This window comes from Panthera tigris, chromosome B1 (genome assembly GCF_018350195.1).
Source record: "Panthera tigris isolate Pti1 chromosome B1, P.tigris_Pti1_mat1.1, whole genome shotgun sequence".
Taxonomy (NCBI): Eukaryota; Metazoa; Chordata; class Mammalia; order Carnivora; family Felidae; genus Panthera; species Panthera tigris.
Window position 1 is genome coordinate 25,689,795 of NC_056663.1, and position 17,387 is coordinate 25,707,181.

At 39.6% G+C, this 17,387-nt stretch overlaps 1 protein-coding gene across 2 annotated transcripts in view; it reads left to right on the forward strand.

Annotated features, from left to right (window-relative positions):
• LONRF1 (LON peptidase N-terminal domain and ring finger 1) overlaps positions 1–17,387 on the forward strand; it is a 37,906-nt gene continuing 20,519 nt past the window's right edge. The window contains exons 1-3 of one of the 2 annotated variants that reach the window (XM_042983101.1): positions 1–804; positions 10,841–10,959; positions 11,975–12,097. In XM_042983101.1, the coding sequence (XP_042839035.1) occupies positions 90–804; positions 10,841–10,959; positions 11,975–12,097 (957 nt within the window). In that variant the 5' untranslated portion in view covers positions 1–89. The remainder of the gene's footprint in view (positions 805–10,840; positions 10,960–11,974; positions 12,098–17,387) is intronic. The other variant, XM_042983100.1, reaches the window with a different exon arrangement.

The window sequence follows — 17,387 nt, forward strand, 5'->3', positions numbered from 1 at the left end:
AGCTCGCGGGCCGCGTGCGGAGCCGCGCGCCCCGGAGGCTCCGCGACCGTGGCGGCGGGCGGCGGCGGAGGAGCAGCCCTCCGCGGGCCATGTCTTCTCCGGTCGTGGCGAGGAGCTCCCCCGGAGGGAGCCGGGAGATGGCCCCCACGCCGCGGAGCCGGGGCCGGTTCTGGGAAGTGGGCGGCGGCAGCGGCGACCGGCTGGAGCGCGCGGCGGCGGAGTCGGAGCGCTGGGAGCTGCTGCTCCGCCGCGGCGAGCTGCTGGCGCTGGGCGGCCACCTGAAGGGAGCGCTGGAGGCGTACGCGGCGGCGCTGCGCCGCGGGGCCCCGGTCAGGCCCGAGTGCCTCGGCACCTTGGTGGACTGCCTGGTGCTCAACTACCGGCTTCGCCACGGGCTGGGCTGGAGCGCGACCCTCGGAGCGAGCGCGGACCCCGGCGCAGGCGGGCTGCTCAGCTGCCTGGGCTGCCGGGGCTTCCTGAGCGAGCCGGTGACCGTGCCCTGCGGCCACAGCTACTGCCGTCGCTGCCTGCGGAGAGAGCTCCGCGCCCGCTGCCGCCTCTGCCGGGACCGGCTGCCGCCCGCCGCCGCCACAGATGCTGAGGGCACCACCCCGCGGCCGCCGCCTCTGGCCGCCGCCATCGCCGCCTCGGGCTTCAGAACCAGCGTCGTCCTCAACCACCTGGCCGAGAAGTGGTTCCCGGGCCAGCGGGAGCGAGCCCGCGCGGCCGGCCGGCTCGGGGAGCTGCTGCACCAGGGGCGCTACCGGGAGGCCCTGGCCGCCGCCTGCGAGGCGCTTCGAGCAGGTGACCGAGCGGGGATGCGGCGTGGGCCCGGGCGACCCCACCCTCCTTTCCCCGACGGGCTGGCTGCCCGGCGTCTCTGCCTCCCCGAGGCTGCCTGACTCCCGTGCGTGGGGTTTCGGGGTCCTCGAGGGTGTGGGAGGGGGCGGCGCCCCGGGGTGCTTCGGTCACAATGGGGATCGCCTTCGGAACCGACTGTGACGCGGCGCGGGGAGGGGCGCGCAGGCTCGGGGTTCCCTTGGCCGCGGCCCTGAGGTCTGAAGCGAGCGTCCCGAGCGGAGCGGGTGGCCCGGTGGAGGCCGCCGGAGCGCGGGATGGGGTGGAAGTTGGGCGAGCCCGAGCGGCCGCTCGCTTCCTGCCGCGCTCTTTCCGGTAATTGGCCGGCCGGGCCGGGCCCGCCGCCGGCAAACGACAGCCGGGGCGGGGAGAGGATCTCCCCACCGGAGGATAGGCGTGCAACGTTTACCGTCGTCTCGCACGAAAGTCATTGGGGCAATTGAAGCCGCGGGAGGGCAGAATTGCATAAGCTGGGTGGGGGGGGGGGGGGGGGTTGTGTAACGGGTGACGTCCGGTGGGCGTGGCGGGAGCTCGGCGCCCGCACCCAGCTCCGGGAGGCCCCGCCGGCCACTGGGCTTGGGGCGGGTGTCGGAGCTGCCCGGGGGTGTTAGGTCTTACCTGAAACGTCTGCAACCTTGGTTGCTCTTGATGGTTTACCTGCCTGTTTCAAATAATACTTATTTCATAAACACACGCGTGCTTACTTTCCGAGCACTCCTAGTTCTCGGTAAAGAAAAAGAGGTAGTCTCATCGAGTTCTTTGACACGCTTTTGTTTGCTTTTCCACTCTTGATCAAGCTGTGGGGAAAAGCCTTTTAGGTCTTTTGTTTGTTTCTTTGCCTCCAAGAAGCAGCATTGGCTTCTTAACCTAGGTTAGCACTCTTAAGGTGGTTTCAGGCTGCCAAAGGGGACCCTGCCGGACTTACCTAGGTGAAATGAAGACTACTTTAAGTCAATCGGTGGTTCTCTACCGGAGGTATTTTAGCAGCCCCCCCGCCCCGGGGGACATTATCTAGAGCAATATCTGGTGATAACTGGAGACACCCCTTGTGGGTGTAGTGCTGGTACATGTGGTGGGTAGAGGCTAGGGATGCTAACATCCTACAGCGCACAGGACAGCCTCCCTCACAGTTGTCAGGCCCAAAATGTCAATAGTGTCACTGTTAAACCTTGTGTTAAGTAAGTATATTGCAAGAGTAGTGTCTTTATTGGCATGGAATAATGCTTGAGGGAATTATCCCCGAGAAAACAGACGTCTAAAATATAAACCGGTATTAGGTAAATTTATAAACTGTGTCACCAAAACGATCTTTTTGCAGGTCTTTTATCCTAAGTGCTTAGTCATTTTGAACTAGTGACAATACATTGAGTTACTTAATACCTTTGGAGTTCAAAGCATAAACTTGGCACATGTTCATAGTCTTTCAGTATCTTTATGGGAAGTGTAGGCAGTTATAAAATGGAATAGAATGATAGAAGGAAAGAGAACAACAGTATTTGGAATACAGAATTCTAATACAGACAGCTCTGCCTCTCTGGGTAAATGGAGCATGAGTAAGGAAGCACAAACCATCTAGGCCATGGGCCTCATTTCAACAATGAAGCAGAAGCTAGGGCAGTGAAATGACTTGTCCAAAGTCACACAGCTAGCTGGTTTTAGAGGCAACATCATATTCTCCATTTCTCCTAAATGTTGCACCAGGGCCCATTCTGCCCTTATAGCTCACCCAATGAAAGTGTTTGATATAAATTTCCAGGGAAGTTTCTCTTTCTTTCTTTCCTTTTTTCTTTCTTTCTTTCTTTCTTTCTTTCTTTCTTTCTTTCTTTCTTTCTTTTTCTCTTTCTTTCTCTTTTTCTTTCCTTCCTTCCTTCCTGTCACTCGTATAAAACAAAGGATGAAACTTATGGACAGCACTATGCAGTATTAATTACTAATTTGACCTGTTAAATTAGACACTTCATAAAAATTCGTATCCTAATCTATAGAACAGTGAGCACATTTACTAATTAAGGTCTGGCATAATATTCTCTAACTAGTAATCTTTTAATTAAGGAAGACTCTGGGCCTTGGGTTGAAGACCTTTTTTTTAACAGGAAAAAAAAAAAAAAAGACCTTTTCTCTCCTTTTTCCAATTTGCATGGACTGCCCACGGGGATTTTGCCTATTTAGCTACTTAAGTCTTACTGTGGCAGAACTAGAACTCAAGTCTTTTGACTTTCACCTCATTAGCTTCTTTTCCCTTATTCTCTGAGGTCTTTCAAAAGTCATGAATTCCATATGGAAAAGTGTGTCTGAATGTTACTAATGAAGAAAAATTTTTTTCATCCCTTAAATTTTTAGTGCAAAGTGGGAAGGAAAAAAAAAGAAACCTTAGAGCTAACAAATTGTAGTTGGTCAACTATAGATACCAAGTGTTTAACAATATATGGGGTAAATAAAAATGTTTAGTAGAGTTATATATCTGTATTATTAGGCTTTAGCTTTTCAGAGTCAGCTAGTTCGCTAGATAGGCATTTGAAATGTGTTTATATAATTGTACAGTTCTGTGGTTACTAATGATAGATACTTTTCATTATTGCTGATGAGAAGAAAGACCACTATAATTTCTTCATAGAATTCTTATGATGAAAGAACTAAATAGTATTAACTAGAAAAAGATAATCTAGTCTACAGTTAGCCCACACCCGTCCAAATTTATCCCTGTTGACAAGAAAGGCAAGCTTGAAAACCTTTGCCAAAATCAGAAGTTCCCCATTGAGATTACATAAGTTTCTGTTGAATTGAAATATATTTAGATAACATTTAATCTATTGATCTTTTGGTATTAACTCTCAGATGTTTCATAACTTTCTGTCTCTTTAGTATTCAGGAATATTATGTAAAAGTCTTTTCTGCATTGAATCTTTATACATAAGAGCCTATTGAAGTGATCTCACTTTGCTATGCTATTTTCCTTTTATTTTTAATAAATTTGTACACTGGCTTGCCTCTTCCCTGTGTACACCCCTCTCACCCAAAGAACCGTATAAGTAACAGTTTGAACTGATTAAAAGAAAAAATAAAGGTCATAAGGGGGAGAATAGTGTATTTAAAATACTTGTAAATTTTTGTCTTTAAAATTAATTATGTAGTTAATTAATTAAATGCTTACCTATTAAGCATTTAAAAATTTTTTTTATGTCATTTGGTCTTCACAAAGAATCCTCAGAAGGAAACTGAGGCATCTAGAAGTGGAGGTGCAGTGTGGCCTAGTGGTTAAAGCTAGCTGACTGCCTCCGTTTGAACCCCAGGGCAACCTTCCACTTACTCTCTGACCTTGGGCCTGTTGTCTAACCCGTCTGTTTTGGTTTCCTTATCTGAAAAAGCGAGAATGGTATCTGAAAGATAGATACCAGTAGTAACAGCTACCTAGGGCTGTTGGGAGAATAAATGCCTAGTAAATAGTAACAAAAATGTTTTTAAAATATGAAAGTTGTGCTACAGCCAGAAGGCGATTTGGCTAAAATTAAAATCTAAACTTTGTAATGTCAAGTCCTGTTCTTTTCTGTCTACCACATTAATAATATTACCCGAGTGAGGGTTGAATCTTGATTCTAGCCTGTATATGTGAATTAGTAACATTTTTAGCATACATCGATAAAATACAGATACTGCAAGGCTTTAGTTATAAAAAGAATAGATTATAGGTATCTACTGAATACATTTAAAGAAGATATGAAGGTGTTTAATATCTTAACTAGGTTAATGTGAAGAAGTTTCAATTTATTTTATCAGTAAACTTCTGCGTGTCCTAAGTTACTCTGTAAGACACTTGAAACTGTAAACACTTGGACGTTTATGTGATGTTTCCTAGTTGACAAAATATTTTCATTTCCATTATCTTAACTGATCCTTAGGAAGGCTCATGTGATTTAGGAGGGCAGCTTTCGCATTGCTAATTCACAGACTGAAGATGGGAGCTCCAAGACTTTTCAGTGACTTCTTGAGGCAAGTAAATAACCAAGTTGGAACTGAAAGGTAGAAGCAGTGGATATTGCTTCTAAGACTAAAATTGATATAAAAAATTAGCATATAGGGGCCCCTGGGTGGGTCAGTTGGTTGAACATCTAACTCTTGATTTCAGCTCAGGACATGATCCCGGGGCCCTGGGATCCAGCCCTGGGTCGGACACCCTTGGGCTCCGCACTTAGTGTGGAGCCTGCTTAAGATTCTCTCTCCCTCTGTCCCTCTCCCTCTTTCAAAAAAAATTAGCATAGGGGCGCCTGGGTGGCGCAGTCGGTTAAGCGTCCGACTTCAGCCAGGTCACGATCTCGCGGTCTGTGAGTTCGAGCCCCGCGTCGGGCTCTGGGCTGATGGCTCGGAGCCTGGAGCCTGTTTCCGATTCTGTGTCTCCCTCTCTCTCTGCCCCTCCCCTGTTCATGCTCTGTCTCTCTCTGTCCCAAAAATAAATAAAAAACGTTGAAAAAAAAAAAAAATTAGCATATAAATCAAATCTCAAGTATCCATACTGTCTTTTCAGTAGATACTTACTGAGTACTTAGTACATAAACGGCATTGTTTTAGGTGCTGGAAATATAGAAGTGAACAGAATAAAATATCTGTCCTTACAGAATGTGTATTTTTCTGTGTGTTTCCTTTAAAATTGCAGCAAATTGGTATTTATTGAAAGTCACTACAACAGGGGTTTATATTGCTCAATTGACCTCTAACAAACAGAGCCTATAACGTGGTAGATCTTTGATTCATCCTTTCTTTAAGGATGTTACTTTAACTTAAGTTTGAGGATTTTTGCAGTGCCTCAGCATCACTACAAGGATCAGTTAAATGGCATACTCTTATTGATACAGAAGATGGGAAAAGGGGTTATGTAAATATGATATTTTCTGTTTTAAATAATGCCATTTTTTATCTTTTTTGATTCATCAGACAATGAAAAATTTATCAAAACTCCATTGTCTTAGATTTCTAGTTATTTGTACATTAACCTTTGGTATATTCAGAATTGTTTTTCTGTTTAGTGGAATATTTCTAAGAGGCTTAGATATATTCATGTGAAATTTTAAATGAATTTATATAGTATTCTACCACTCACATTGTAGAGATATTTTTCAAAATTGTACTGTGTTTTACTGTACAAGATGAATGACTTAGACTCTAAAATGCAATACGGAAACTTCTGTTCAGATTTCCCCCACTTTGGTAGAATAGGATCAGTCTTTTTTTTTTCTTCTCCTCCCTCTCTTTTTTTTTTTTCTTCACCTTCCTCTCTCTCTCTCATTTTTTAATGTTTGTTTATTTTTGAGAGAGAGAGAGCACGAGTCGGGGAGGGGCAGAGAGAGAGGGTCTCACAGAATCTGAAACAGGCCCCAGGCTCTGAGCTGTCAGCACAGAGACTGACACGGGGCTCAAACTCACCAACCGTGAGATCATGACCTGAACTGAAGTCGGACTCTTAACCGAGTGAGCCACCCAGGCGTCCCTCTTTTTTTTTAACTTATTTATTTTGAGAGAGTGTGTGTGCGCATGCCACGTACATACATTAGGGTTTGGGGCAGAGAGAGAGACAGAATCCCAAGCAGGTTCCATGCTGCCAGTGCAGAGCCAGATGCGGGCTGAACTCCCAGACCAGAGATCATGACCTGAGCCAAGATCAAGGGTCTGGCGCTTAACTGACCGAGCCATCCAGGCGCCCCTCTTCTCCTTTTGTTCAGTCTGCACTACTGATCCCTAAAGATGTTGCTCACTGGCAAAGATCTATTTGGATAAAAGAAAGTACTTTTCCTAATGCCTTGTATCAAGAGCAAATCTCACTGCTATCCAACTTATTTAGAAATGTTTTGTAATACTAACGTTTATTGAGCATTTGTGTGGCAGGCATTGTGTTGTCAACATGCGTGGTCTTACGTAGTCTTCACGACAGTCAGAAGATGTGTCACCAGCATTCTCTAGGTCCTCGAGGAGACTGAGGTTTAAAGAGTAAGATAGACTGTCCAAAGTGGATCTCAACCAGATGTTCTGAATCCAGTGGTTATGATCTTAAGTATGCCAGTTACTATTCCTGGACTTTATTAATCACTCCCTAATAACTTGTCAATTGGCAGCTTTTAGTTTATGATAACAAAGTCCTACCATACTGAACTTGAAAAAGTAATCGAAGCAAAGAAATTTGGCATTTTGGTTAGCTGCTGAAATTGTTGAAATAGCTCAATACAGAAATCCAAGAAAAAAACACTCCGAACAACAAGTAAAAGATTATGAACATGGAATGTTTATTCTTATGCATACACAATCTAAGTAATCAATAAATATATATTGTAAAGGTCAAACTTATTAAAGTTTAAGCACATTAAAATAAATTTTTTTGTATTTTTCTAGGAAACAAAAATACATAGCTTGTGGGAATATAAAATAAGTTTTTATAAAAGGAGGGTTAGCAGAATGTATTGAAAACTTTGCCATTCATCTTTGTAGACCGTGACTAAGGAAATAAGCAGATAATGTAAAGGCATACAGATAGATGTTCATGATAGTACTTTTTATATTAGCAAACATTGGAAGTAAATGCTGAGTTGGACATTTTTAAATTGTGAGCATGGTAGAATACTTTGCGACCATTAAAAATCATGTGAATTTAATGACATTGGCAAAAAAGCAGGTTATAAACTGTATATATGGTAGATTTCATAAAACTATAAAATTACAAATATAATCTACACACAGAGGAGAAATGTATGTTTTATGCCAATACTAGTTATTTCTTTATGATGGGGAGAAAGGTTTTTATTTCTTAATATTGTATATTTTTCAAATTTTTATAAGTAAACATTTTATAACTTTTATAATCTGAAACAAAGTTTCTTGAAGATGAACTAAGGAAACGACCCATAGACCCGTTACTGACCATTTACCCCTAAGGATTAGAACAAAGATGAGGAATTGGAACTCCGGAGAAAGTTCCTCAGCCCATGAAATTCCTCAGATTGCTAAAGACCTGATTTCCTCAGATGTGTAGCAGAATTTTATTTCATTTTTTTAATTTGCCTGATGACTCACGATATTACTAGGTCTAAGAGAAAATGGGAGCATGAATTAAGGAGCATAAGGGGACAGATTTTAATGAATTTCCCCTTGTTCAGCAAACATTTAGCAAAGCCGGGATTTGAGAACACAAAGACAGGAAATAATGGAGGGAGCTCAAAAATGGATTTTAAAATGAATGCAGTGGACATAGAGTGAAGGAACATGATCATACAGTGAACACTTACAAGGTACCAAGCCTGTTGTGTTTTGCATACGTTAACTTGCACTGGAGTAGTCCTGGGAGGTAAATGCTGTTATCTGCATAGAAGTGCAAACGAGTACCCTGGAGCCGGACTGCCTGAGAGAATCTTGAATCCTCCACTTCTCAGTTTTTGTATCATGGGCCAGGTACTTAAGTTCTGTGCTTGGTTTCCTTATCTATGAGAATGTGGATAATGCTAGACCCAAATAGGATTGTTCTGAAGGTGTAAGTCATCTAGAATAGTATACACCAAGTGGTGTTTCTTAAACACAAATGATTTTTTTAAAAAATCCTCAATTTTAGGGGCGCCTGGGTGGCCCAGTTGGTTGAGCGTCCGACTTCAGCTCAGGTCACGATCTCGCGGTCCGCGAGTTCGAGCCCCGCGTCGTGCTCTGGGCTGATGGCTCGGAGCCTGGAGCCTGCTTCCGATTCTGTGTCTCCCTCTCTCTCTGCCCCTCCCCCGTTCATGCTCTGTCTCTCTCTCTGTCTCAAAAATAAATAAACGTTAAAAAAAAAATTAAAAAATCCTCAATTTTATAGCTGAGGAAACAGTACAGAGGTGTTTGGCAGTTTGTCCCAGTCATGCCGAGCAAGTGGAGGAGCCTGGAGTCGAACCCAGGCGGTGTGACCTCAGGGCTGCTGCTCCTGATCCTTGCGATGTGCCAAGTGAAGGCAGGCTCAGGATAAAGCATCTTGAGAAGAGACTGCTGAGCGGAGTCGTGCTGGATGAGAAACCGTTCCCCAGACCATGGGGCAGCAGGGCGGCACTGAAGCAGAGCTGTGACAAGGAGGGACTTCTGTGAGCAAAGGAAGGAGGCATGAAATAGAATGGCACGTGTGGGGCAGGGTGAGCTTAGGTATTACTGGAGCCCAAAGGGGGAGGTTGACCATGCAGGAAGAAAGGCTGAAGGGATGGGCAGATGCCGGGTGTGTAGGGATTGGTCTGTTGTACTAAATACCCATCTGATCTTGTGGATGGTGAGGATATAGTAGGGTAAAACCGGATGGAGGCAGTGAGAGCAGTTAGCAAGCTGTTGCAAAAATCATAGAGATGTGGGTCTGGACCCTTAACAAAAGCTGTTAGCAGTAAGACTGGAAAAGACCAGGGTCAGATTGAAGAATTGAAGGATGTAAAGTTGGCAAAGTCAAGGATTTGCAACAGTGAACTCCCTCTCTCTGAGGTGCTGGAGCAGAGGAGGGGGTCTTAAGGAGGCTACTGGAAGCACCCCAGCTCTGGGTGAGCAGTCCTTTACGGCTCGGGGTTTTAGATGCTTTTGCGTTGACTACTCATTCTTGGACTATTTTGGCACGCTGCTCTCCGTTTTCTGAACTCCAGTTGTGTTTGTCAAATGAGGATTACATGATCCCATTTCACAATAAAATAAACATTTCTAATTAGATTGTAAACTCTTCAAGGGATAAAATGGGGATAAAACAAAATCTTTTGAACACCTACAGGGTCAAGCTTTGTGCCAGGACTCTTCATTCTTGCCTGATGATGAATCATACTGAGCTTTCACTTTCCATGTGCTTTTGTTCAGAGATAATGGTTTCCAATTATATTACTTTAAGAAACAAAAGACAAAATATTCTAGACATGTCTTTTTTATTTGGGAAGCATGAAATATTTTCCTGAGATACTTAGTTCCAATTCTTAAGCATCAGCTGAAAAAGGCCAATTTCATTGTTGAGACTTACCTGTAGGAAAGCAGTCCTTTAAAAACTAGAGTAAACCAAGGAGCTCTTGGGGAGTTTTATTAGTGGGTTTTTTTTTTCTTTTTAATGAGGCATTATGGGTCTTTATGCCCTTTTCATGATGAAAGCTTTAGTTGGTAAGTATACATTTTTGAAGGCTTCAAAGATGATAGCTTTAAAAGAAAAGTCAGATTAATTTTGTCTAGATGCACTGAAAATTAGTTTCTGGCTCAGACTTCAGTTTTACAATCTGTGTACCTACAGTAATTGATTATAGTATCATAGGTGAACCAGCTAACCAAAATTCTGAATACTACTTTGGTTTCTCAGGTAAAGATGTAGAGGGTAGCAGTGAAATTATCGACAAAGCTTTTTTCCTCAGAAATACTTGAAATTAAATCTGTTTTGGGATGATCCAATACCAGTTTTTGCAAATGGCAGGAATTCAAATTTTGACCTCTTAAATTCTCACCCCATTTCCTCCAGAATCAGGGCCATTGTATACCCTCATAAGTTTGAGCCTTGGTTAGTCTTTGTTACTAGTTTGAGCCTAAGACAGTCTTGGTCAGTCCTTGTACAGTGTGAACTAGTTACATATATGGTTGTTTATAAGTGAGGACTTAGAATTTAAGGTATAAAAAATTAAGATTTATCCTAGCATAAGGTTTATCATTGAAAGATAAATCTTTAAACATCTAAGACCTGTTTTTCAGATTTGTATAGAATGCCCTATTTTAAGAAAACATTCATTTTCTTTAAGGTGATTATTCATATTAGAAAATATTTCCAGTACTTAAAAACCATCATTCCCTGTGCTCACATTATCTACTTAATAGTCATGTGATGAAACTTCTAGATAAAACTCACCATGTAAGTGGGTTGCACCTGTATTGTACTTTTGTGGTTATTGGCTGGAATCACTAAGTCAGTTCTTAATCTGGTATGTATTTTGTAGATTATACAATAATATTTTTAAAATAAACCTTTATAAAATGTGTGTTTCAGAGCCCAGCGATGTGACTCTCAAAATTTACCGAGCGGAATCATATGCTGGTCTCCAAGAGTTTAAAGCAGCCATAGAAGATTTAAATGCAGTTCTCTTGGAACTGCCAAATTGGCCTGAGGTAAAGTTACTGTTTCACATTTGCATACGTTTCAAGTTTAACCTGTAGGCAGCATGCATTAAGTTATGGTTATAAGTTTTAACAGAATAGATTGATTGACTCTTAAAGTATACAGAGCTCTAGAAATCTAGGGTTAATATTTTGAGTGGATGGCTATCTAACAATTTTTTTAATTATAAGAGACCTCTATTTCCTAACTAAAGAACAGCCTGAATTCAGGCACAGAGGGAAAAATAAAATAAAATAAGAGATCTTATTATACAGAATTTCGTCACGTAAAACTGGTCACGTTGTAAAGGTGGAGCCAAACTGAAAACTGATGAAGGAAGTTTATTGATGGAAAGAGAAGAGGTTCTTCAGGCTGTAAATTGAGGCATAACGATGGGGATCCGATTAGGCAGTGATTTAATGCAGTAAATGGGAACAATGGAGGTTGCCTTGCCCATATAGTTTTAAAAAAGACTTGAGGCAAGTATATTATAAGTAATCAGTTTACTAATTCTCCTTTGTATTAAATTGCCAAGGCAAATCAGTTCATGTCTCATATATGTCCTTTAAGCCAGAAGTTACTATTTTATATGAATTTCTTCCCGTTCAAAACCATGCTTTTGAGGACACAATAGTAAGGATGTTGTAAAAATTATAAATTAATAAGGAAACTGATACAGAATCCCATGATGCCCAAGGCAAATATATATTAACAAGGGAAATAATCTGTATGCACAACTTTAAAACTGTTAAAAAAAAAAAAAAAAAAACAGAATCTCTAGATTTATTACTGAAGTGATATAATTAGAAATTTGATTTTGAAGTCATTTTCCCAGAAGTGCTTCTCCAGGGAAGTGTGTAAATATACCTTTGAAATGCTTCGGACTCTCAGAGTCATTCAGAGTTTCAAAATGCACATTTCCAAGCAGACCATTTTTATTTTCCTTGATATTTCTAAGAAATAATTCTTAGATTTCTAAGAAATAATTCTGTTAGTAAAGGTTGTGTATGTGTGCTTTCATTGAAGGTCTACTTCAGGAAAGGAAAAGTACTCCATGATGCTGGTTTTTTAGGTGATGCCTTACAACTCTTTCTTCAATGCTTAGCCCTTGATGAAGATTTTGCACCTGCAAAGCTAGAAGTAGAAAAGGTAACTGGTTTACCAACTATAATAGTTCAAAGCACGTCTAAGACATAGGTCTTTTTAAAAATGCTTTTTTGGAATCTTGGGAAAGCGCATAAGGAGTCCATGAGTCAACTTTAGTAGCAGTTTGACAAGTGGTTTTAAGGTTCATATACTTAGTATATTGAGTTTTTACTGAAATCAAAATATTTCATTCACAGATATTTAAAAGCATTATTTCTGCTTAAATTTGGTGTTTTTAATAGTTTGTTTGCAGCCAGACTAACCATCCTTAATTAAATATTGTTATCATGATATATCTGCTCAGAAATTTTTTTTAATTGAAACAAAATGGGTATATAACATATATAAGTTTCAGTGTACAGCATTATAATCCAACATTAGTATACACTACAAAGAGATCACCACTAAAAGTCTGTTTACCATTCATCACCATACAGTGCCTCCTTCCCTCATTTTTATCCAGATCCCTTCCTCTGTGGTAACCACCAATCTGTTCTCCATATCTGGAAATTTGTTTTTGTTTTGTTTTGTTTTGTGTGTTCATGTCTATCTGTTTTTTGTTTTTTGTTTTTTTAAGATTCCACATTTGAGTGAAGTCATACAATGTTTGCATTTCTCCATCTGACTTATTTCACTTACCATAATACCTTCATGGTCCATTGATGTCACAAATGGCAAGATATCATTTTTTTTTGGCTAAGTGGTAGTCCATCGCATATGTGTACTGTATCTTCATTCATCTATTAATGGACATTTAAGTTGTTTCCGTTTCTCAGCTATTGTAAATAATGCTACATGTACATAGGAACGCATAACAATGTACATAGGAATGCAAATCTTTTCAAATCAGTGTTTTTGCATTCTAAAGATACATACCCAGAAGTAGAAGAGCTGCATGATGTGGTATTCTGTTCTTAATTTGTCAAGGAATCTCCATACTGTTTTCCATAGTGGCTTTACCACCAACAGTTCACTTTTCTTTACATCCTCTCTAACCCTTGTTATTTCGTGTCTTTTTGATAGTAGCCATTCTAACCATTGTGAGATGATACCTCATTGTGGTTTTGATTTATATCTCCCTGATTAGTGATACTGAGCACCTTTTTATGTTCCTGTTGGCCATCTGTATGTCTTTGGAAAAATGTCTATTCAGATCCTCTGCCCATTTTCTAATTAGGTTTTTTTGTTGTTGAGTTGTAGAAGTTCTTTATATATCTTGGATATTAATCCCTTGTCAGATACATGATTTGCAAAAATCTCCCATTCGGTAGGTTGCCTTTTTATTTTGATGATTCCTTATACTGTGCAGAAGCTCTTTAAAGTTTGATGCAATCCCATTTGTTTATTATTGCTCTTTTTCTTGCTTTTGGAGTCAGATCCACAAAAATACTGCTAAAACCCGTGTTGAGGAGTTAACCATCTATGTTTTCTTTTAGGAATTTGTGATTTCAGGTCTTAAATTCACATTTTTAATCCATTTTGAGTTAATTTCTATGTATGGTGAAAGATACTGGTCTAGTTTCGTTCTTTTGCCTGTGTCTATCCAGCTTTCCCAGCACCATTTATTAAAGAGACTCATTCATTCTCCATTGCATGTTCTTGGCTCCTTTGTTGTAAATTAATTGTCCGTATATGTATGGGTTTGATTCATTTCTGGTCCATCAGTGTGTGTGTGTCCGTTTTTATGCCGCCATTGTACTGTTTTGAATACAGTACTGTATTCAGTACTGTAGTTTTGTCTTATAGTTTGAAATCAGGGAGCATGCTCCAGCATTTTTCTCCTTTCTTAAGATTGCTTTGGCTATTTGGGATCTTTTGTGGTTTTCTACAATTTTAGGATTACTTGGTCTAATTGGATGGAAAAATGCCATTGGGATTTTGATAGGGATTACAATGAATCTGTAGATTGCTTTGGGGAGTATGGATATTTTAATAATATTATTCTTCCAATCCATGATCATGGTATATCTTCCCATTTATTTGTTTCTTTCTTTTATCAGGGTCTTAGAGTGTATAGATCTTTCACCTCCTTGGTTAAGTTTATTCCCCAGTATTTTATTTTTGATGCAATTGTAAATTGGATTATTTTCTTATTTTCTCTTTCTGATAAATCCTAATTAATTTATAGAAATGCCACAAATTTCTGTATGTTGGTTTTGTATCTTGCTAAGTTACTGAATTCTTTTATTAGTTCTAACAGGTCTTTTGTGGAATCTTTAGTTTTTTGTATGTAGTACCGTATCATCTACAAATAGTGACATTTTCTTTCTTTCCAATTTGGATGCCTTTTATTTCTTTCTCTTGCCTAATTGCTGTGACTAGGATTTCCAGTACTATGATCAGTAAAGTGGTGAGAATGGGCATCCTTATCTTATTCCTGATCATAGAGGAAATGCTCTCAGGTTTTTGCCACTGAGTATGATGCTAGCTACAGGTCTGTCATATGTGGCCTCTTTATGTTTAAGTGCATTCCCTCCGTATCTACTTTAACAGTTTTTGTCATACATGGATGATGACTTTTGTCAAACCCATATCTAATGAGATTATCATATGATTTTTATCCTGTTTTGTTAATGTGGTGTATCATGTTGATTGGATTGATTGGTTGTTTCATCATCCCTGCATCCCTGGAATAAATCCCATTTGATCATCATGCATGAACCTTTTACTGTATTGTTGAATTCAGTTAAATAATATTTTGTTGAGGATTTTTGCATTAATTTTAATCACTGATAATGGCCTGTAATTTTCTTTTTCTGTGGTGTTCTTGTCAGCTTGGTGGCATCATAAAATTATTTTGGAAGTGTTCCTTCTTCAAGTTTTTGGAAGAGTTGAGAAGGATAAGTATTAAATCTTCTTTAAATGTTTAGTAGAATTCACCAGTAAGCCATCTGGTCCTAGACTTTTGTTTGTTGGGAGGTTCTGATTACTGATTCCATCTTCTTACTAGTGATTGATCTATTCAAATTTTCTGTTTCTTCATGACTCAGTCTTGGAGGAGTGTATATGTCTAAAAAGTTATTCATTTCTTCTAGGTTGTCCAATTTGTTGGCATATAATTGTTTGTAGTAGTGTCTTATAATTTGGTGTGTCATTTGTAACGTCTCATTTCTCATTTTGTTGATCTGAGCCCTCTTTTTTTGGATTTGACAGATTTTTTTTTTTTTTTACTATTTTTTATTCTAGTAAAATTGACATACAGTTATATTAGTTTCATGTGTACACTATAGAGATTTAACAATTCTGTACATTATTTAGAGCTCATCATGATAATGTATTCTTAACCCCTTTATCTGTTTCACCTCCACCCCACCAACCTCCCCTCTGGCAGTCCCCAGTTCTCTATATTTAAGAATCTGTGTTTTGTTTCTTTTTTTCTTTGTTCATTTGTTTTGTTTCTTAAATTCCACGTATGAGTGAAATCATATGGTATTTGTCTTTCTGTGACTGATTTATTTCCCTTAGCATTATAACTTGTAGATCCATGTTGTTGCAAATGGCACGATATCATTCTTTTTTATGGCCAAGTGATATTCCATTATATATGTGTGTGTATACACACATCTTTATCCACTCATCTGTTGTTTCCATAGCTTGCCTATTACGAATACTGCAGTAAACATAGGGGTGCATCTGTCTTTTCAAATTACTGTTTTCATTTTGGGTAAATAACCAGTAGTGGAATTACTAGATCATATGGTATTTCTATTTTAATTTTTTGAGTGACCTACACAGTTTTCACAGTAGTTGCACCGGCTTGTATTCCTACCAACAATGCCTAAGGGTTCTTTTTTTCTCCACATCCTTGCCAACACCTGTTATTTCTTGTGTTTTTTATTTAGCCATTTGACAGGTGTGAGGCAATATCTGATTATGGTTTTGATTTTCATTTCCCTGATGATTAGTGATGTTGAGCATCTTTTCTTGTATCTGTTGGCCAGGTTTATGTCTTCTTTGGAAAAATGTCTATTCATGTACTTGCTCATTTTTAATTGGATTACTTTTTAGGGGGTGGTGAACTGTAGAAATTCTTTATATGTTTTGGATATTAACCCCTTATTGGATATGTTATTTGCAAATATCTTCTCTCATTCAGGAGGTTGTCTTTTTGTTTTGTTGATGGCTTCCTTCGCTGTGCAGAAGCTTCTTATTTAGATGTAGTTTCAATAGTTTATTTTTGCTTGTGTTTCCCTTACCTCAGGAGACATATCTAGAAAAATGTTGCTATGACCAGTGTCAGAGATGTTATTGCCTGTGCTGTCTTCTAGGATTTTTATGGCTTCAGGTCTCACATTTAGGTCTTGAATCCATTTGGAATTTATTTTTGTGTATGGTGTAAGAAAGTGGTCCAGTTTTCCCAACACCATTTGTTGAAGAGACTGTCTTTTTTCCAACTGGATATTCTTGCTTTGTCGAAGATTAATTGACCAAGTAATCATGTATTTATTTTTGAGTATTCTATTGTGCTCCATTAATCTGTTGTCTGTTTTTGTGCCAGTACCATACTGCTTTGATTACTACAGCTTTGTAATAGATCTTGAAGTCTGGAATTGTGATTCCTCTAGCTTGCTTTTCTTTTTCAAAATTGCTTTGGCTGTTCGAGGTCTTTTGTGGTTGCTTACAAATTTTTGAATTGTTTGTCCCAGTTCTGTGAAAATAGCTGTTGGTATTTTGATAAGGATTGTATTAAATCTGTAGATTGCTTTGAGTAGTATAGACATTTTAACAATACTTGTTCGTCAGCCTATGAGCATGGAATGTCTTTCCATTTGTTTGTGTTGTCTTCAGTTTCTTTCCTCCATGTTTTATAGTTTATAGAGTACAGGTCTTTCACCTCTTTGGTTAGGTTTATCCCTGGTATCTTATTATTTTAATAAGATTATCAATTATCAACAAATAATTTATTTGTAAGTGGGATTGTTTTCCTGATTTCTTTCTGCTGCTTATTAGTATATAGAAGTGCAACAGATTTCTGCACATTGATTTTGTATCCTATGACTCTACTGAATTCATTTGTCTGTTCTAGTAGTTTTTTGGTGGAGTCTTTAGGGTTTTCTATATAGAGTATCATGTCATCTGCAAATAGTGAAAGTTTTACTTCTTCCTTACCAATTTGGATACTTTTTATTCCTTTTTCTTGTCGGTTACATGGCTAGGAATTCCAATACTATGTCAAAAGTGTTGAGAGTGGATATCCTTGCCTATCCCCTGACCTTAGGGGAAAAGCTCTCAATTTTTCATTACTGAGTATGTTGTTAGCTCTGGTTTCATATATGGTCTTTATTATGTTGAA